The 20,520-nt window shown below is 33.8% G+C and overlaps 2 protein-coding genes across 4 annotated transcripts in view; one reads left to right on the forward strand and one right to left on the reverse strand.

The window, feature by feature from the left end:
* LOC115444362 (pre-mRNA-splicing factor CWC22 homolog) overlaps positions 1-20,520 on the reverse strand; it is an 80,661-nt gene that overhangs the window by 8,524 nt on the left and 51,617 nt on the right. The gene's annotated exons all lie outside the window — the stretch shown is intronic.
* LOC115444390 (pancreatic lipase-related protein 2) lies at positions 1,401-20,447 on the forward strand. The gene is made up of 8 exons (XM_030170154.2): positions 1,401-1,692; positions 7,056-7,155; positions 7,672-7,820; positions 9,250-9,316; positions 11,522-11,709; positions 12,081-12,299; positions 18,804-18,957; positions 20,286-20,447. Exons 1-8 carry the CDS (start codon positions 1,647-1,649, stop codon positions 20,347-20,349), a joined length of 987 nt encoding a protein of 328 aa, XP_030026014.1. The 5' UTR covers positions 1,401-1,646; the 3' UTR covers positions 20,350-20,447.

Here is a 20,520-nt window from a genome sequence, read left to right on the forward strand (position 1 = left end):
AATGAGAATCCTATATGTTAAAGCAGAGCATAGTCAATCTACGTCAAATTAATAAAAAAAAAAATGTTTTACGCTTTTTGATACTTTTACTTATAAACAAATTTACAAAATTCCGTATATTACTAGGTTGAATACTGCTCGACCACGAGCGGCTGTTCTAATCACATTGTCGAATTACGAGCGAATTCACAGCGGAGCCGAAGCGCAATGTCTTCGCTTCACCAACATCATGTACTCTATCGTACACCAACCCTTTTCTTCAAATAAAATTGATTATCCTACGTATGTCTATTTGCATTATAAATATTTTTATATCAACCTCAACAACCCGTGAAAGTAGGTTCTGACAATCGCATATTAGAACAAAATTTTCAATAGCTTCCAAAATAATATAAAGTAGTCGCTCTTGCAGTCGATTTGTAAAAAATGTATCCTCGCAAATTCGCCGCTGCAGACCTGCTCTTGAGTTCATTTTCAGCATCTTCGAATTAACAAAGATAACAGCAATATTTCCTTGTCGGAATCAAGTCTGTTATTGACTATCGAAATTGCGTTGCGAGTCCGTTGCCTGTTCGCTGCGCCTTCGGTCCGCAATCAAACCGCTCTCAATCATAGCTCGCAATCCTCCAGTATGATAATTTTCTAAGGTAATGCGCAGGCTTGAACAATACGTTAGGATAAATAGCTACTTACTACTGATTACTTTAAAGTACATACAATTGTTGTCAATTACGTTGAAACACATTATTATGCATGCTCTCGTGTGTACTTGACATCGTAGATATTTTAGACGTTTTATCTGTATGTTTGTTCGTTAATCATGAAATATTCAATTGATTTTAGGGTGGATTTTAGTTTAAAAGTACATTCTTTAAAGCGTATTATTATTTGTTTCAAAGGTCAATCTGCAGAGTCATGTCTATACATGGTGTAAGGTGTGGTAGATTTTTTATGGTAGATCAATATTATGTAAAAAAACTTTTTTTACTTATTAAATAATTGAATAGAAATCCAAATTTAGTTGACATTCATGAGTTATATTAATGATTTAAACATAGCTGGACATAGGCGAATTTATAATAAACTCACATGGCATTACTTTTGAACTGCTGTGTAACATAATACTGACTAATTTAATAAATAAATTAAAATATTAAAACAATAAGTAGCTACCTAAGTTTTATTTTGTTGACATTGTACCGATTATTAACAGTGATTTAAGTGATGAAATCAATTCGATGGAGCCGAGACACTTTCGAGTGGTTTTTGTCTTTGATTTGCGTAATTATGGCGTCCATCAGTGGTTTTATTTCAGTTAACAAATAACCCTTGAGACGCTAACAGCAGATTTGTTTTGTTCCGTAAAAAAATCAGTGGACGCCGGCCATGACAGCACGAGTGATGTGTGTGTGTACGATTTAAAAAAGGTGCGATCTCATATAACATTCATACGTGTAAGAATTTCCGTGCGCGATTACGAACCTGTGACAATTTTATATGGGGTTTGTTTAAATTCTACATTTTCCCGCTCAAATTAAAAAAAAAATGCAAAGGCGTTAACTGTGCGTACAATGCGTGATGGTGTTTTGAGATGATGTTTAATGATTAAAGTGTTTATTTAAATAGTGCAGTATTATTTTTAAATTATGGTGTTACCGCAGTCGGCTTGTCATTTAGCATCATTTTTTATTGGTAAGTTTTTGTTTTTGTATTGCATTATTGAAACACGGCTTTGTATGCAACTGTATTGTTTAATTATGAAGAAAATTTTGAGTAATACGTTAATAAGGCATTCGTTGTGTAATGTGTAAAGTTCTGCTATTTGTAGATAGTTTTTAAAGTTTTTGTTAAAATATATATCTGCTTTTTGTTCTGTATAGGATGATGTTGATGCTACACAGTATATTTATGTAAATCTTAGTATGTATATATGTATGACATGTGTAATTATGTAGGAGTGTATATTTATATGTTGGAATATCTTTCCTAGTGTTTGTTATTATTATTATTTTTTTTACAAATTAATAAAAGTTGTTTCTATCCAAAGGTTGTCTGTTATAAATCGCTTGAATCGATAAGACCGCCTCTTGTGCCTCATATTTTTCTCATATTTTTTTTATATCATGTCTGTGTATTTTTTTATTTTATAGTTAATGTGTGTATAAAAACTAGTTGTATTATTATTTATATAAAATAAACCAAAGAAGTAACAATGCAAATTATAATCAGTGATATAATTTTATCTTATTTTGCGTTTTCAAGTATAAAAGCAAGGCTGTTGTTTGTTGGTCTGATTAAAACGTGACCAGAATTTCGGATCTTGCAATAACAAAACTGAAAAGCGTATGTGAGGATTGTATGTTATGAATATTCGTAACAAATTTCAAGGATGTTAAATCTCTATACGCAAAAGGATGTTCACAAACGAATTGAATTGAATAAACAAAATGTACACTTTTTTATGATTATAGGTAACTAAAGACGTAAAATAATAATTAGGATCCATTACTTTTTAATAGTTAAAAAGTATTAAAACTAAAAAAGTTATTTAACCATTGTATTAGTTTTAGTTAGAGAAAATAGTTATAGTAGGTTAACCGTGAGGACGTTGTTATCTCTGCTCTACATTCAATTATCATTTGCGTAATTCTTTGGTTTGCGGTTAGTTTTTAATATTTACGACATCGTAAATTGTTAAGAATGCTAACCCTACAATGTTTCTTAATAGTGACAATAAATATATTTGCGGTGAAAACAGTCGGTTGAACTGTTATAGTATTCGTAGATATATTGTACGTACCTGCAAGATTGTACATTGTATCAGTAGCGGATATACACATTTGCTGTCCGTAGGCTATTAAAATTTTGCCGCCTCTATCAACTACAATTCCATATTCTAGTTCCCAAACATCGCTGGCTTGCTGATACAAGGTTCTATGCTCTGTTTGATGTCCAAAGTGAATTATATATATTACATAATTCTATTTCTTTTTTAGTAAAAAATTTCAATAATCCTAAAATCTAAATTAAAGATCGATGAATATTGTACTTTATAATTTTTGTTAAAATGAACATTTTAAATCTCATTTTTCTAAGACAAGTAAAAATTAACATAGGACCTTGTAGTACGCCAGCCATATGTCTTATTAAATTTTTTGTGCACTATAAAAGTAGTCCTAATTATATAAATTTTCCCTTAATTTCTCACTATAACTGATCGCTGGATGCGGATCGCTTCCAATAGGTTGATCTGGATCTTTGGGGGAGGCCCATATTCAGAAGTGGACATCGTGCAGCTGATGATGATTATCTTAATTTTATATGATCATCGATATAATATGTACTACGTATTGGATTTGGCTGTTCTGCATCTGATTTGTCTGATTGGGCCATTAAGATAGATCGAAAAAAGAGATTATTTATTGAAAATGGTGGTAAATCACGATGCTTGTTTTGTGGCAACCTTTATTTTAGGTGTTATTCTAAGGTTTATAGTTCATTAAGAAACTGGCTGTCAGTAAAACCTTTTTACTCGATCGTTCTATATTTTAGGCGTGATGTGTGAGAAATGTACACCGCGAGCACAATTTACTTAGTTAAAATAAAATGGATCCAATGTAACATCTTAAATGAAATAACGTGACATTAATCATGACTTATGTTTTATGTTGCAAGAAAGTTTTGGCTTTTAGTTCTTTACGACTTGTCAGGGACTTCTTCGGGAACCAACCGAATAATAAATAGACGCAAAGAGATGTCTGTCTTGGGAATCGAATCCGGTTCCAACGTTTCACGGTTCATGTATACAAACATTAAAATATATCACGGGTTGTTGGCTACATTGTTAATCATGCACAGTTGTGGTTTGGTTATGGTTTTTAAGTACTAACGAGTGGCGAGATGAGTAGGCCATTTAAAGCAATTATAATTTTGCTGTCCGTTCTAGAATGGTGTCGAACAATATAATAGTTTACTGCTAGTCACCCGTTCCACTGCGGGCTCTATTTCACAGCGCTTTGACCGTATCACGATTTTCTAAATATCATTTACCACGTGTAGGAGTAAAGATCATATTTTTTAATTCCTTCTGTGATAATATCAAAGTTGTAGACACATCGCTTTCAAATGATATGACCCGGGTTCTTCTCGTTGATCTAGAATAATGAAATTTTTACCAGAAGCAATGTCTTATAGTACGTGTAAAGGAAATACTTTGAAAGCAGTAAATAATATGTACCTAAATAAAAAAACAACTTCACTTTTACAAACTTATTACTTGTGGTTGGGGCAATAACCGTTTCTAGGATGGAAAGGCAAACTTAAGCTTGTCATGTTTTAAACGGACCGAAGTCCGTAATATATCGAAATATATTACCTACTAGTTTGTACGGTATGTACGTTTATTATTGTTCATTAATCTACGTTTTATTTATCAATAAAATAGCTTTTGCCTGCGGCTCAACCCCCGTGAAAAAGTTTTTCTGGAATAAATATTTTCTTGGTATAAAAAGTACCCTGTAGTACTCGGAAGTAATGTAGATTCCTATTAAAAAAAATCAAAATCGGTTTAGTAGTTCCAGAAATTAGCGTGTTCAAACAAACTCTTCATCTTTATATATTAGTATAGATATAGATTAAAACAGGCTGTGTTTAGCTAACGCATGTTTGTATTACATAATGTTACTTCAAGTTATTTAATATCAGACTAATCATTACTGGTACAATGGTCAAGTACAACCTGCATTATCGACCTGTTTATTATTTTAATGGAGTAAGGCTATTAAAATAAGACTATTATGCGGACTTTATCGCGGTTTTTATATTATAATTTTATCCCGGCTGCTAGACTTCGAGACACTGTGAGCTTATTCTGCGTAGATTGGACCACCAACAGCAAAAAAAAAAAATTGAGTTGTAAAATGTAGGTAAATAATGTAACTTTTTGGATGACCATCACCCCAGTCCGTCCGTGGACTAGGTTAGGCTAGGACTAGGCTGAAAAGTATTCGAAACGTCGGAAGAAAACTATAATATTAAAACCGCGGTAAAATAGTTTAAATTTAATATATAACATTCGCGTAAACATAAAGAGTTACATGAATTAAAGGCATTGTATATTGGTAATTGATTTGAATTTAATTACAGGGTATGTTAATACAAACTTTTAAAGGTAAACTTTGGATTTCTTTACTCTACTACTGTTTCTTATGTCACAATTCAGTGACGACATTTGCGAATATGAATGGGCCAGATCGACCGGAATGTTTTACAGAAAAAAGAGTTTTCCAGTGAGTTTTTGTCTCGTACTTTAACGACTGTGTTTTTAAGTCGTACACTCTGGCTACCTTTGTCAACGATACGAGTGTGCGCTCAACCGGCATGGCTTACAAAAAGTCACTAACTTAATTTTATTCGTTCATGGGATCTTGTTTTTATTCCCTTTATTTTCCCTATTAAGCAATGCCAGAGGTGCAGCTAAGCCGTTACCTACCGGGATCGATGTAAGATAGTTAAGTATATTGATTTCGATCGGATTTATCCTTAAAATCTTTAACAGGACAAACATGAATTATTTTTAATTACTTGTCATTTGTAATGATGTGTTATGTATGTATGAATTATGATGTATGAATGTATTGAACTTTGAAGGCCGTTGACTCATGGATAAACAATGCATTATTATGTAATTTAATTTATTCTTATTTATTTGATGGCTGTAGTTAAAAACACAAATATGATGCCACAACTTCTATATAAATATTTGCATACATTCCATGGTGAGCGCATTAAAACAGGCGAAAAAAGATTTCAGTTTTCTAATCCATACCATTATTCTAATAGATCACTCTGTCTGTTATTCCCAGATAAATTACTGAGCCGATTTTGATGAGATTTGATATAAAATAAGCTTGAACGTTAAGGGAAGACATAACCTATTTTTAAAATTTGTAATAAAACATTCCTGACGGACGAAAAAAAAATTAACTTGGCTTGTTCGCGAATTTATTTGTAATTTCTTTTTTTGTTTCCATAAAGAATAGTAATAGTTATGGGTTTCCTCACCATGTTTTGTTCGCCGTTAAGGCCAACGATAATTGAGAAACAATACACACGTAATTTCGAAAAGTCAAGGATGTCTAATTTTGAATCTGCGGATCTTCATATTAGCAGTGTATTTAATTTCTCGTCAGAAACAATTTAACTTCGTTAAGTTATCGTGTTCTTGCTTTTTACACAAATTGGAAAAAATATGTCGTCTCCGCATACATTTATTGCACGTGGAGATAAACAAAGTTATTTCCTATTCGAGGCACTTACTCACCACCATTAGATAATATTGAATCGTTTGTATCTCATGCACGGAAACTCTAGAATCCATTACCATAATGAGTATACATAAGTATGTTTGAATTGTAATTAGATTAAATCTATATCTATATTATTATATAAAGAAGAGTTTGTTTGTTTGATCGCGCTAATCTCAGGAACTATTCGGCCTAAATGAAAAATTTTTTTAGGGTTGTGAAAACTTTCACGCGTGCATACCGCAACCAGAAGCTATTGGTATAATTTGCTTGTGGTAAATGTGTCGTGTTTATTATTGTATTAAAGAATGTTTTAAAGATAGACAGTTATGTAAATATTTGTTTTGTTAGTCATAACGGTTTCTATTGATAAGATTGCCTAAACTATTCGTCCTTCTTTTTTTGTTGTAGTGAACTAACTCTCAGATAGAATTGAATTAATCGCTTGTTGCTATGTAATGAAATGCGGCTAACTCATTCTCATTGCCAAGGTCTTTATTTTATTTTATTTATATTTCTACAAATTATTGTACAATGATTTTAAAAGCTATGTTCAAGAACGCAAGACTTATTTTACTTCGGTTTAAAAATACGTATTATGAGAAAAAAGTATAACAATAGGACCTTGTTCGAACTGTTTAATATGAATGAAACGAAGGCCTGACACCACTTCCCTGTATACTCTCAAAATAAAAAATGCAATGTATGTATATACGATTAAGTGCTATTATCGGATTTTGTGTGTTTCAGGTATAGCGGAGATATGCTACATGGCCGCTCCTGTAGGAGATTGCGACAACTGTTGTGCCCGAGACGATGCCATTGATATACAGTACAAATTATTTACTAGGTTAGTATTTTTTTATTTGGGCACGGTAAAGTAACCAAAGTACACCTGACGGTGAGTGAAGTAGGGTGCAATAGAATGTCGACTCAAGAGGGACAGATACCCGTCAGCAGTCGACACAATTATGCTGGCCTGTTACAGCCGTATATACACAGGCTGACCCCGGAACGCGACACTTATGTGAGCCACTATAGATTTAACACCTTGTGTACGGTGGTTGCTATCTGGACGGATATAAAATATATTCTACCGTCAGCAGTAGTATATGAGTTTTTTTCCAAATGGACTTGTTTGATTCTATACAAGTAACAGTATCGATAGAGGTTTAGAGTGTTGTTAGCATCTGCGATGCGATTATTTTCAAAAGAAGAAACTATTTAAAATATATTAAGAGCAAAACTCTGATGCTTCACAAGATTGTCATCTTGCGAAGATAATAATGTTTTAAATTTTATCTTGAACGCTACCTTTGAGTGATTCGACTTAAATAGATTTTATTTTAAAAAATATATATTTTAGGTTAAATCCAACAGTATATCAAATAATACCCCTGGGCGATCAGAATGCGTTGCGGGCGACCAACTTCAACGCGACCAACCCCACAGTGATATACTTGATGGGCTTCTCTGAGGCTACCACTGGGGTCAGTACAAAGACGCTAAGAGATGGTAAGTCTTGTAATGGCTGCATTATTAGTGGTAGGTTTGTATGTTGATGTGTGCGATAAAGTGTTTGGAAATTTCGGCATTTTTGACACTAATAATAAAAAAGATAATTCCTCGGGACATATAATTTACATTAAAATTTTGTTATACCGTAATATACACTTGACAGTACATAATGTTTGATAAGCTTGTATATGATGTGAATAACTGAAAAACCTGGTCAAGGGCTTGCAGGACACGCATGGACATCAGAATGTATAAAGATTGATCATGTCACGATGTACTTAGTCTAAGAATACTATCAGCTACAGTATTGTAAAGTGTTTCAATGTACCAAAATTAAAAAGTAGTTTATTTACCAAATTATATTTCATACTTTCGAAATGGCGCGAAGAAATCTTATTGCAGATCTGCCGACTTATTGCTGACTGATCCTCCTGGGTTCCATACCTAGGCAGAGTAATTCAAATTTACAGATTGTTAGACGTCAAATATCCAACTTTAGTTTATAGATTATACGCTAGGTAAACCATGTCATGGCTGAACTAAATAATTGTTTTTTTTGTTTTTTTTTTTATTTCTTTGTATGTCGAGACGAGCTTGCCGTTCGCCTGATGGTAAGCGATACGACCGCCCATAAACAGTAGAAACACCATCCAACACCATGAATTACAAAGTATTGTTTGATATTCCACTGCGCTCGCCATCCTCAGACATGAGATTTTAAGTCTTATTATGTCCAGTAGTTACACTGGCTATAATGTTGTAGCCAGTGTAACTACTACTGCACTGGCTACAATTGTAATGAGGACTAGTTTTTTCTAAATTTTTACGTAATTTAAGTCAACGAAAGAACCGTAGACCGGTCTGCTATTGTCTACTGAAAATAAAAGTTAAATAATTTGGTTACACAGCGATTATTTAAACAATCTGAACCTTGTCGGTCGTTTAATGTCTTTACTCTGGTCAAACAGTTTATAGAGCCATCGGTTATTTATGGTAAGCGAAAGCTGTAGTTAATGGTAATAAAAATGTTATTGTATGTGGATATTGCTATTAAATATGGTTTTTGTTTTCGCTACCATTTTTTTATTATTATATATTGATTTATTTAGGAGTGCTCTAGTTTTATGTCGAAAAAAATCTTTGATTATACCATTAATTAAAACATCACTTAAATGATCCATGCATCGTATTTTTACATTTTATTTAAAATGTAAATATCATGTATACTTCGTTTTTTTTAATTTTTGTACATTAGATAACAAACTAAGTACCTTTTGTATTTTGTATTAAATAATACAAAAAAGCTATTTCCTCGTAAAATTATTCCAAAACGAAATAATGTAGTGAAAAAGATAGAAAAAATGCATAATTACATCATACATACATACATACATTGTTTCTAACGTATGTGTTTATTTGTTCACAGCACACTTATCATCAGGTGAATATAATTTCATCTCGGTAGATTGGTCACGTCTCATCGTCTTTCCGTGGTAAGTAAATAAATAAATACTTTTTAATCTCATCGTCGACTGCCTCGGTGGCGTAGTTGTACTGCATCCGCGGTACGACAGCGCTCTGAAGTCCTAGGTTCGAATCCTCGGTCGGGCAAAGTGATATTTGGTTTTTCTGCTCTGTATCAGCCCTGTGTCTGGAATTTGTGCCCGATATGGCGATAGGCTTGCCCCCTATCACATCATGGGACGGAACGCACTTGGCGAAAAGTGGGTGCCTTGGTTGCGCCTCTGCATACCCCTTCGGGGATAAATGCGTGATGTTGTATGTGTGTGTAATCTCATCGTTGTAGTGGTAGTGTGTTGGAGGAATACACTACCATCATAATGATTTAAGATGCTCGGAATTTTATTTTGCCTTAAAGTTCTCGATTAGGCTATGAAATTTGAATTGGGTATGATGTTATGGGAAGGATACAAACTCGGCGAAGTTTGCACTATTTGTTGTTTTATCCACTTTTTGTGAATATAACGCATGAATACATAAATAAAATATTCAATAAATATACGATAAACTATCGGATTCTATGATTCATTGATCTCATTTTAGTTTGGTAGAATAAAAACTCCTGCTGTGTATATGGGCGCTCCCCGGGGAAAGCGTTTAAGTTCTATATTTATTGCTTGATGGCCGTCAGCCAACAACATTTTATTTATACGAATTTCCTATATATGTCCGAGTATCTTCTATGTCTTTTGGTGTTTTTCTCAAAAAGGGTAAAAATTCGGAATCCATTCAGAAACGGATTTAGATACTGTATAATTATAATGAAACATTTGAAGCACTTATGTTTGAGAATACTGTTCTGATTCTTAAAATTCTTCCACAATTGTTATTCTTGGATAAAATATTTTTTATTCCGAAAATGGCATTCAGGTACATCTCATGCGAAAACTATACATGCAATTGTTAAATATTATATTCAGAAAAATATGAAATTCTTCGTTGAATACTTTCATGCGAGCTGACGCATCCTTATTACGTTTACATCGATTTGCCACAAAGCAAGAGCTGTGCCCACGACAGCATCCAGATAGCCTGATATGAGGCAGAGGTGAATTCGCAGAATATTGAAGTAGAGACGTTGTTTATTTCCATTTCCAATTTCCATTTCCATTCCATTTCTTGTATGTTTCTTAAGGAATTATTGGTTTATCCAATAGGAAGTTATAGGCCTTGTTTAGATGGAAGTGAGCAAAAACAACACAAAAAACTATTACGTCACTATTTTTTGTTTATTAGTTGTTGATGGTTAAGTTTTAAGGGTTCTCTATAAGTTAGTCAACGGAATCTTGTTCCTAATCCTATATTGTCCCGAACATGGAGTGAGGGACGTCATACACCATTTTATCGGAGTGTGTGTGGCGTGTACCTCATATTTTTAATTTTAGGTAATAATGAAGGGAAATTTACAACTTCTGCGTCAGATTGAGTCAGTGTTAGGTAAAAATATTTTAAAAGTATAAGGGAGATGTGAAGGCATCGATCAAAGTATATAGACAAGATGTTATGGTTAATTCTTAATAAGTAATGATAAAAACAATAGTGTTTGAGTACGAAACGTATTCTCTTTAGTAATTGATCGGTTTTTGTATTCCTGTTTACATGCTGCGTATTAAAACATTAATGTCTAGATAATCTTTGTTCTTCTGAAATGTAATTAATTACTCTAATTTTTCATTTAACATATTACAATATGGTTATTAAAAAATCTTTTTACGTTCATTATATTGTTTTACGAGAATGTATCTTTTAAAAATATAGTACAGTCGAAGTTACTAAAACTCGTAGACGGTTAAGGTAGTTCAGAGGCCATGGAAATTTAATAACCAAGAAATATTTAAATAATAGATATTGTAAGTAACAATTGGTATTGTGTAATCTCTAGGTTCAATAATGTACATTTTTGTTTTTAATATACCATCTTAAAACATGTAAGTTATATTAAAAGTAGAAATGTATAATACTTGGAACCAGTGGCGAAACGTGCACTTTTCCGAAAGGTAACCCGACACATCAAATAAGTACTAATATTCATAAATGTGGTCTGCAAATCGTTGTAATGATTATAAATAAATAACGAAAGGGAAGCCGAAGGGAATCGAGTTATATAAACCCTTCGCAGTAGCGAGCAAGCAGTAGCTTGGAACCGATATCAACAGAGTTTGCTACTTTATTTCTAGGTACATCTCTGCAGTAAGGAACACGCGATATATGGGCAAGAGGCTGGCAGACTTCGTACAATTTCTAGAAGCTGCTGGTATCCCGGCATCGTCTCTCCATGTTATAGGCTTTTCGTTAGGAGCTGAAGCTGCCGGCTTTGCTGGCAAAGAGTTGAAGATACGAGGGTTAAGACTAGGAAGGATAACAGGTAAACGCAGATATCTTTTGTACCAAAATGTGATCATAATAAAAGGTTATTTAAAAAAAAAAACATATTAACTTACTGCTTCAAATGGAATAATTTTCAATAGTATTTGTTACTTTTTAAAAATATCAAACTGGTTGTGAATAATTACTCATATACATTACTAGGTGTTGCTCCGGTTTTTGGCGAACTTTTATATCAGTAGGCTTTCACCTACCTGAAAAGCTTATCCTGGTATAAAGATTCCAACATTAACATTCAGCTGTGTAATATTCAGCGGTTTCTATACTTACTTCAGACAAACCATCAATCTAAACATCTTCCATAACTTTCGCATCTATAATATAAGTAAGATTATGTGAAATTATTTCCAGGTCTAGACCCAGCTTATCCAGGGTACAGTCTCACTAACAGCGACGCGCACCTCGCGCGAGGTGACGCGATATTCGTCGACGTGGTCCACACCAACCCCGGGATATTCGGCTTCCCCCTACCAATAGGGGACGTGGACTTCTACCCTAATGCTGGGAAATGGATCCAACCTGGCTGTTGGGTTGACGAGCTGCTTAAGAATAGGGAATTTAGATTTATTTGTAAGTGTTTTAATAATTTTATTAGTATAATAGTAATTTGGGCTTTCGGGTAATAATAATTCAGGGATAAGGCGGATTAGGACAGGTCAGCTGCAATCTTAAAGTATGTCCAAGAACGGAAGGCCAGTTACTGAGTAAGTATTACTTGTGAGCATTGACGTATATTCTATAGACACGAACGTCCATATAAACTATTTGTTCAAAATCTGAACTAATGTGGCAACCAAAACATCACTGCAAGCACCATACCTATTTATTCACTTGAACAACCAATAACTTTACTTATTTGACTAATATTTTTTATTGACATCCAGGTATAGACTCGAGTTCTTATATTATGAGTGCCACTCCGTACATAACCAAACGCTGTCAATGTTGAAATTATACTAAAGTCAGATGTATGGATTGCAGTACAGTTGAGTCGAACACAATGAGTGTACGAAACGCCAGATCTAGTACGTCGTACATATATATCAATGCTTGTAAGCAATCACGGCCACCTTAAACACACACATTGTTAGAAGAACCATGCATACGTTAATGATTTAAAAGCAAAAAGGATTGACAAGGGTAAGGTATTTTTGCGCAGTCGAAAGCTGAACTCTGTCATTGACAGTTAGCATGGCATCAGTAAAAACTCAATATTGAAGATTGGGATATGGGAAAACACGAGGACGCCTAAGTAAAGATATTTTCGTCCCACCAAAGGTTTGAGGATGGGTCTATTACTATGCCAGGCATAATCCAATCTCGGCGAAATCATGAATGTCAAATCGATTATTTGCATAGGATTTTCCTGATCTATAAAAGGAATACAGGCTTTGTAAATTACATTCAACAATAAAATCAATAATGATTAAGATTTTTATATTTTGATGTATAGAATTGTATGCTTATAGCTATAGTTTTAAAAGCTCATTGTATCGCTTAAAAAATATTTAATTATCCGTTTAAATCACGTTTCATTAATTTTATTATGTATTTAGTATCGAGTACTCTTTAACAATAATCTTTGTTTTTGTTATGTGGTGTCTGCTTATATCATTATTTTTAAACACATTAAGGTATACAATAAATGGGTAGCAGCGGCGTTAGTCTAGTTGGTTATGGAACGGACTGCGAGACGAATGTCCGCAGATTCAAAACAAAATGGCACACAGCTATTTCTTTTCTAAAATTATGTGTGTATTCTTTGTGAGTTATCGCTTGCTTTAACGGTGAAGGAAAACATCGTGAGGATACCTGCATACCTGAAAAGTTTTCTATAGGAATTTTGAGGGTGTGTGAAGTCAATCAACCAATCCGCACTAGGCCAACGTGGTAGACTAAGACCTAATCTAACTCAGTAGTAGACGAGGGCCGTGCCGAGCAGTGGGCCAGTATGTAATACAGGGCTGATAATATTTCTATATATTACTTAACGGCAAACGCACTTCCCGTCCAACCGGATTCAGGTGACTAGGAATACCCCCTTAAACAACTTGATATTTATATATCCAAAAATAAAATAACGAGCTTGTAGAAGTCAATGTCATCGAATATTGTGAGATCATTAACGTTATGTCACAAATTCACAAAACGGTGTAAATTTTATTTTATAATTGTTACTGAATAATAAATAATGCAATTACAGCAATTGTTTACTCATATAGGACGACAAATACATACAACACGAAATTGTATTTCAAAATCGATCACATTTCGTCGTTGCCCAGAATTTTCGACAGGAAGAGGGCGAAAAATGAACTTTGAAAACTGATATGGAATATTCCTATTTAATATATTATTCAATAAAGAAAAAGGAAGATGTAAACAAATAGTGGCCATTTGATCTTACAGCACCATAAGACCTGTCAAATACTTATACGAAATAAATGTATAGACAATTATTTATATTTTAGTATAATATAGCTAAGTCACTGTTACGAGGTTAGTGTAAATTTTTATTTATAAAGCAAAAATCTGATTAAAAATTATCATGTTAGTAAAATAAAAAATATACCTAATTCATGGTTCCTCTTTTATTTATCTTTCAGGACTATTGAAAATTTTCTTTAAAGTATACTTTCTTAGAACGTATGATATATACTTTGCAAAATCAAAATTTACACATAAAATATAGCATAAAACCTTGGAATAGTGAGCCAGCGAATTATTAAAAAGCGAATACATTTCGCCTACCTTATGGTTTTCTCTGAATATAGTACGAAAGTTTCACTAAGCGATTATAGGAATTATACCTCTACCAAATAATATGAGTTCATAAGCCACTTCTAATCTGATTACACACCGAATATAAAACCAGAACGAGCTGTAACAGAGTTGTGTGGATCATTTATATTTTACTGCGCGCGCAGTAACAACTGCAATAAACCTTGTTTACTGTTGACTGTTACCGTAACGTGATGTTAGCTTCTAATTACTTTTCTTTGTAGCCAACTGATTTGCTTTTCATTATTATTGTAATTTACTTTCTATTTAGATGTTCGGCTTCTTTATCTTTTAGTTGTTGACAGGTTTTATAGTAAGAAAGGATGTGTATTTTTGTTATGAAATGTGTATGGTAAACGAATTTGAAGGTAATAAATATGAAAATGAATGTGGTTTTATACCATTCGCAGCCATTTCTTTCCTTTCTTCCGCACGTGTTTTGTTTTGTACTACAGTATAAATAATGGTACTGACGTCTACACTACGCCTACAAACTTTAAATCATTACCACCCAATTAACGAAAATCTAATAATAGCTCTTTGAAAAACAAATAATCAGTTTTGCGTAACCATAGTATCTCTCCCCCGCGTATCCTTACCCCGCAGCATCCCCGCTGTGACGTCATACCATCGATCGCCTCCCGCCGAAATATGCGGTTAGGGTTGTTAAACAATGTCTGGCTGACATTATTAAAATTTTGTAACAAAGCTTTGATAAAAACAAAATGTGATTCAATTTTAAATTTCGAACAATTCCGTTATTTTCGAATTAAAGATTCAAAATTAGAATAGGTTAAATAAGCCAGTATTCCATTACTAATAAACGGGAATAGACAAGCAAACTTTAAAAAGGATGTACCTTTTTGATAGAGGAATATTTTGTCGATTTTGTATTTTGTAAATAAAAAAGAGTTAAACGTTGTGCACGATTAATTGAATTTTATGTTAATATCGACGAAAGAGAAAATGTCACCTTTCGTAGAGCGGCTGTGCACCAAACGAGGGGAACACGCGGAATAATTCGTTTAGTTTAAAGTAATTAGTTTGTTAACGTATAGCTTGAAACTTGAAAATAAAGGTATTGACAACATTTGTTATGTAACCAATAAGCGTATATTAAGTAAAAATGTAGTTCCATATATAGATACCCTATTTAAACATATGGACTATTCAGTAAACTGCAAAACTTGATATCTGGGTATGCTATTTCCGGAAAATTTAATATAAACCACAAAGTAAAATAAATTCGCAGTTAAATTCCAGAATTTTTGCAAAATAATATTAAAAATACCACTAGGTGAGTCATCAGGCGTAATTTAAATATCCGTTAAAACTCCATGCACATTTCCAAGTACCCTTTTAACTTAAACGTAAAATATTTCACAGGATAGTTTTTAATGATTTGCAAATCGTCTGCATACAAAATTTTAATACGATGCGAGAAATATTTATTTCTGTAATGCAAAATATGCTTTGTTAAGGGATTTAAATCACTAGCTATAGTGACTTTTGCCGGGAATCGCCTATTATTTTGTTAGGTTGGCATCGAGGTTATGACTAGTTTGTAGCAATATGGATCAATCCGTTAAGAACGTTAATACGTCCTTCACGGATTGATTGAACAGAAAGTCGGCACGTGAGACAGATAAAAATGTTATGATAACAAGCGCAGCCAGAAAATCAAAATTCTTGAGCAATCATGAGTACGTTAGCGCCTGATTATTTAAAAAATTGTGATTGAAATGGCCAAGATTGTTTTTACGGTATTAAGTCATCTTTAAGCCTGTAAATCATTAGTAAAGTTGTGGTTTTAGTCTCTTATTATGAGGGAATGATATCTATACCACAGTCGATAGTAGATAATACTGCTCCGCTCTACTACGTAGAGCTATTAAGTAGTCAAAATGCAAAATACATGTATTTATGTCAGTCAAAGATACCAACATATTTATCAATCTATAAAATTTTATCACATATGACTTTTTATAAAGAAATTGTCGATGGGCGCACTCCAGTTGGCTTGCCGCCAAGGGCTGATCGTAACAGCAAAATGTCAATAGCAGATTAGTTATAGGACCTCCCCTTGCGATATCACAAAACATTCAATGGAGCTAAATGTTACCAGGTTACGAGCTTAAATTCGAAATAGGCCTGATATTAACGTGGTTTTAGGTCAAATGCCAACAATATTTTGCAAATTATGAACGATAGAAAATTCTATAGACACAATTCATTGCGCTGTTTGCCAATTTAATAGATAGGACGTAGTATCCGTATAACTTGTCAGAAATTTGACGCCGCGAATTTAAGTAAAATATAATTTATTGTGTAATATATTTTTCGGTTAAAAATGGGAATGTAGTTTGCCGGGTATTTCGTATGTCTAATTTGATTCCCAAAATAAATAAAATTTCGCCGAATTACAATTATGTTACGTGTTCTCTGAAGTCCACGAGTTAAAAGGAAATGAATCAACGTTTCATTTATTCATAACAGCACATTCCGCCAACTGCAGCCCATTAGCGTTCTCCTTTTTACATCATTCACCCGCATCTCAAATCAATAATTTATGTCAACGTAATATTGATGTAATATTAATAACAATAACTACCAATATAGCACAGTAATTTGTTAGTTTATACCCGATTTTGAACATAGCTGATATAATTATACCTATATCTAGACTTATCGCCGGTGGACGCTGGATGAGGAGAGCGGAGGACCGAACAGCTTGGCGCGCTTTAGGGCAGGCCTATGTTCAGCAGTGGACAGCTGTAGGCTGATGATGATGATGATGATATCTAGACTTGTGGAAATAGTCATCTCTCGTTATTTGATTCTACTTAGTCTGGCCATAAATACTGTTACACTTAATTATAAAAAAATATTACATTTGAATTTCGAATCTGTCATTTTTATACGATTGTTCATTGTGTTTTCTCATTTTGGCGCCAATACATTGTAAAATATTTTGCGATATTAAAATGGTGTGGGGTGATAAAGAGAACCGAATCGCTGTGATAGCATTACACAAAGTAGGTATGGAGCCAAATGCAATTTTTAAAACTCTCCATACACTTGGTATTAGTAAAATGTTTGTGTACCGGGCTATTAATAGGTACAATGAGACCTCCTCTGTTTGTGACAGAAAAGATCTGGCCGTCCACGTAGTGTTCGTACGAAAAAGGTGGTCAAAGCAGTAAGGGAAAGAATTCGAAGAAATCCTGTCCGAAAGCAAAAGATTTTATCTCGGGAAATGAAGATAGCACCTAGAACCATGTCGCGTATTTTAAAAGATGACTTAGGACTTGCAGCCTATAAGAGACGCACTGGCCATTTCTTAACTGATAATTTAAAGAAGAATAGGGTGGTAAAATCGAAACAACTACTGAAGCGGTACGCAAAGGGAGGTCACAGAAAAATTTTGTTTACGGATGAGAAAATTTTTACAATTGAGCAACATTTTAACAAACAAAATGACCGTATTTATGCTCAAAGCTCTAAGGAAGCTTCCCAATTAGTCGACAGAGTGCAACGTGGACATTATCCGACTTCAGTGATGGTTTGGTGGGGTGTTAGCTATGAAGGAGTGACTGAGCCATATTTTTGTGAAAAAGGTATCAAAACATCGGCACAAGTGTATCAAGATACCATTCTTGAGAAGGTAGTTAAGCCCCTTAACATCACCATGTTCAATAACCAAGTATGGTCCTTCCAGCAAGACTCGGCGCCGGGTCATAAAGCTCGGTCCACGCAGTCTTGGTTGGAATCGAACGTTTCGGACTTCATCAGAGCTGAAGACTGGCCGTCGTCTAGTCCCGATCTTAATCCGCTGGATTATGATTTGTGGTCAGTTTTAGAGAGTACAGCTTGCTCTAAACGCCATGATAATTTGAGTCCCTAAAACAATCTATACGATTGGCAGTGAAGAATTTTCCCATGGAAAGAGTGCGTGCTTCTATTGATAACTGGCCTCATCGTTTAAAAGGACTGTATTGCAGCCAATGGAGACCACTTCGAATTAGCTTTTTATATTTTTAATTGTTTTATATTTATGTATTAAACTGACACACTGTAAAAGTAATAAATGTTATTTGCAGTTAACAATTTTCTTTTTTCTTTATTACAATATTTATGGCAAGACTAGGTATATTTAGACGTCAGTACACTTATCAGGTGCACTGAAGTACTTGGCCGTGTCCGTATATCGTCTAACATTTTAAATTATTTGTTTAGAATAACTTTATAATAGTCTAATTAAAATGTCGAAAAATAATTATATATTTTTTCCAGACGGATGCAGCCATGTTCGAGCATGGCGCTTGTACGCAGAGTCTCTGTCGAATCCCCTGGGTTTCCCAGCCACTCTTTGCAGAGACTGGAAATCCGCCACCGCGCGATGCAGGTTTCAGATCAACGGATACATGGGAGTCAGAGCTGGTTACCCGTTAGTATCAATTGGATACATATCTGGTGATGTGCATCATCTTATTATGTCTTCTTTTAAAACCGACTTCAAAGAAGGAAGGTTAGCTTACCTAGCAATTTAAATTGGACACAAACTAAAAAAAATATTTAATATACATATATTCGTAAAAACACGAATTGTACATAAGATTCTAACGTTTATGTGTGTAAAGTTTAATTATTGTTTGGGGTCAGTCTTTCTTTTATTAAAAAGATTTTTATATTACCACAATGAAGAATGCTTAAAATCTTGACGATATATTTATCAGTACCGATTAATTGCTAAAGTTGGAATCAAGTCTAAATAGAGCAACAAAACAATATTTATGAAGAATATATCACTTGCATAATATATTTGCTTACGCAAATCCAAGAATCTTTCAATAATGTGTATATTTATTTCCAAAGATGCGATAATAAATCAAACAAGATCCAACTTTGTACCATAACAATCCTATCAACTATCCAGTGGGAGACACAATGGCCATTCGGTCTTCTGTCGCGCTCGACTGCTCGCGCAGATTGGAGTCGATAGGTCACGCAATGTTGGTTTGTCAATATTTGCAGTAAGTTTAGCAAAGAGGTAGCCAACGGGTTCGAACTTCGAGATATAGTAGATATTGGGTTATATAGAGTATAGACAGCTTACTGAAAGGGATACAAGTGAATGATAAGTTAGCATGATGGTAAACGTCATGATAGCCCATAAATAGTAGAAACTTTGAATAAAACGACGTTCATTGCGTCTCACTTTGAAATTCTCTATTATTTTGAGACATTCGAATATTAAAATAAGACTATTTTGCAGATTTTATCGCGGTTTTTATTTCACGGGCCCCGTGACCACAAACGCTGCAAAGTCTTCGAAACGTCGCGTCGGGAGAAAAATATAATATAAAACCGCGATAAAATCCGCAAAATAGTTTTATTTTAATGTCTAACATTCGCGGAAACATGAGAAATCATTTGAATCTTGCACAAACTGGACATAAGAATACTTATAGATTGTTGCTTGGCGCCAGATATACTAATAGCACTAAATACCCACGTGATGGTATTTCTAAACATCTTTACTAATATTCGCATTAAAAAAGGTAAGGTAGTTCCATTCAGATGATTGGCTACCTCGTGTTTCTTCATTGTGTTGGCTGTTAAATAAAACTATTTAGTCTTAGCGATAAAAGAATAGCTATAGTCATTGTTACTTGCCTATTTGCCCATTTACCGTCTGGACTCCAGCGGTTGCCAACGCGAGGCAAAAATAAAATAGTGTGTAATAATTTTAACGTATATTTTATATTGTTGCAGGATGTCCGGAAAAATGTACTTGGAGACTAACGAAAGTCCTCCGTTTGCCAAAAATGGACCATAGGTATTAATTTTACAATGTTAGAAAATTGTTGTAGGATTGTTGTGATAATAATGTTACCGATTTCAGAATAAAACGAGTCAGATATAATAAACATTTTATTTTTGAATTTTATTCAATTTTTTTTTGTTTTTACATTTCACTGACAGCAACATTAGTTTTTTTTATTAATTA

The sequence above is a fragment of the Manduca sexta genome, chromosome 10, assembly GCF_014839805.1.
Source record: "Manduca sexta isolate Smith_Timp_Sample1 chromosome 10, JHU_Msex_v1.0, whole genome shotgun sequence".
In the NCBI taxonomy this organism is placed as follows: domain Eukaryota; kingdom Metazoa; phylum Arthropoda; class Insecta; order Lepidoptera; family Sphingidae; genus Manduca; species Manduca sexta.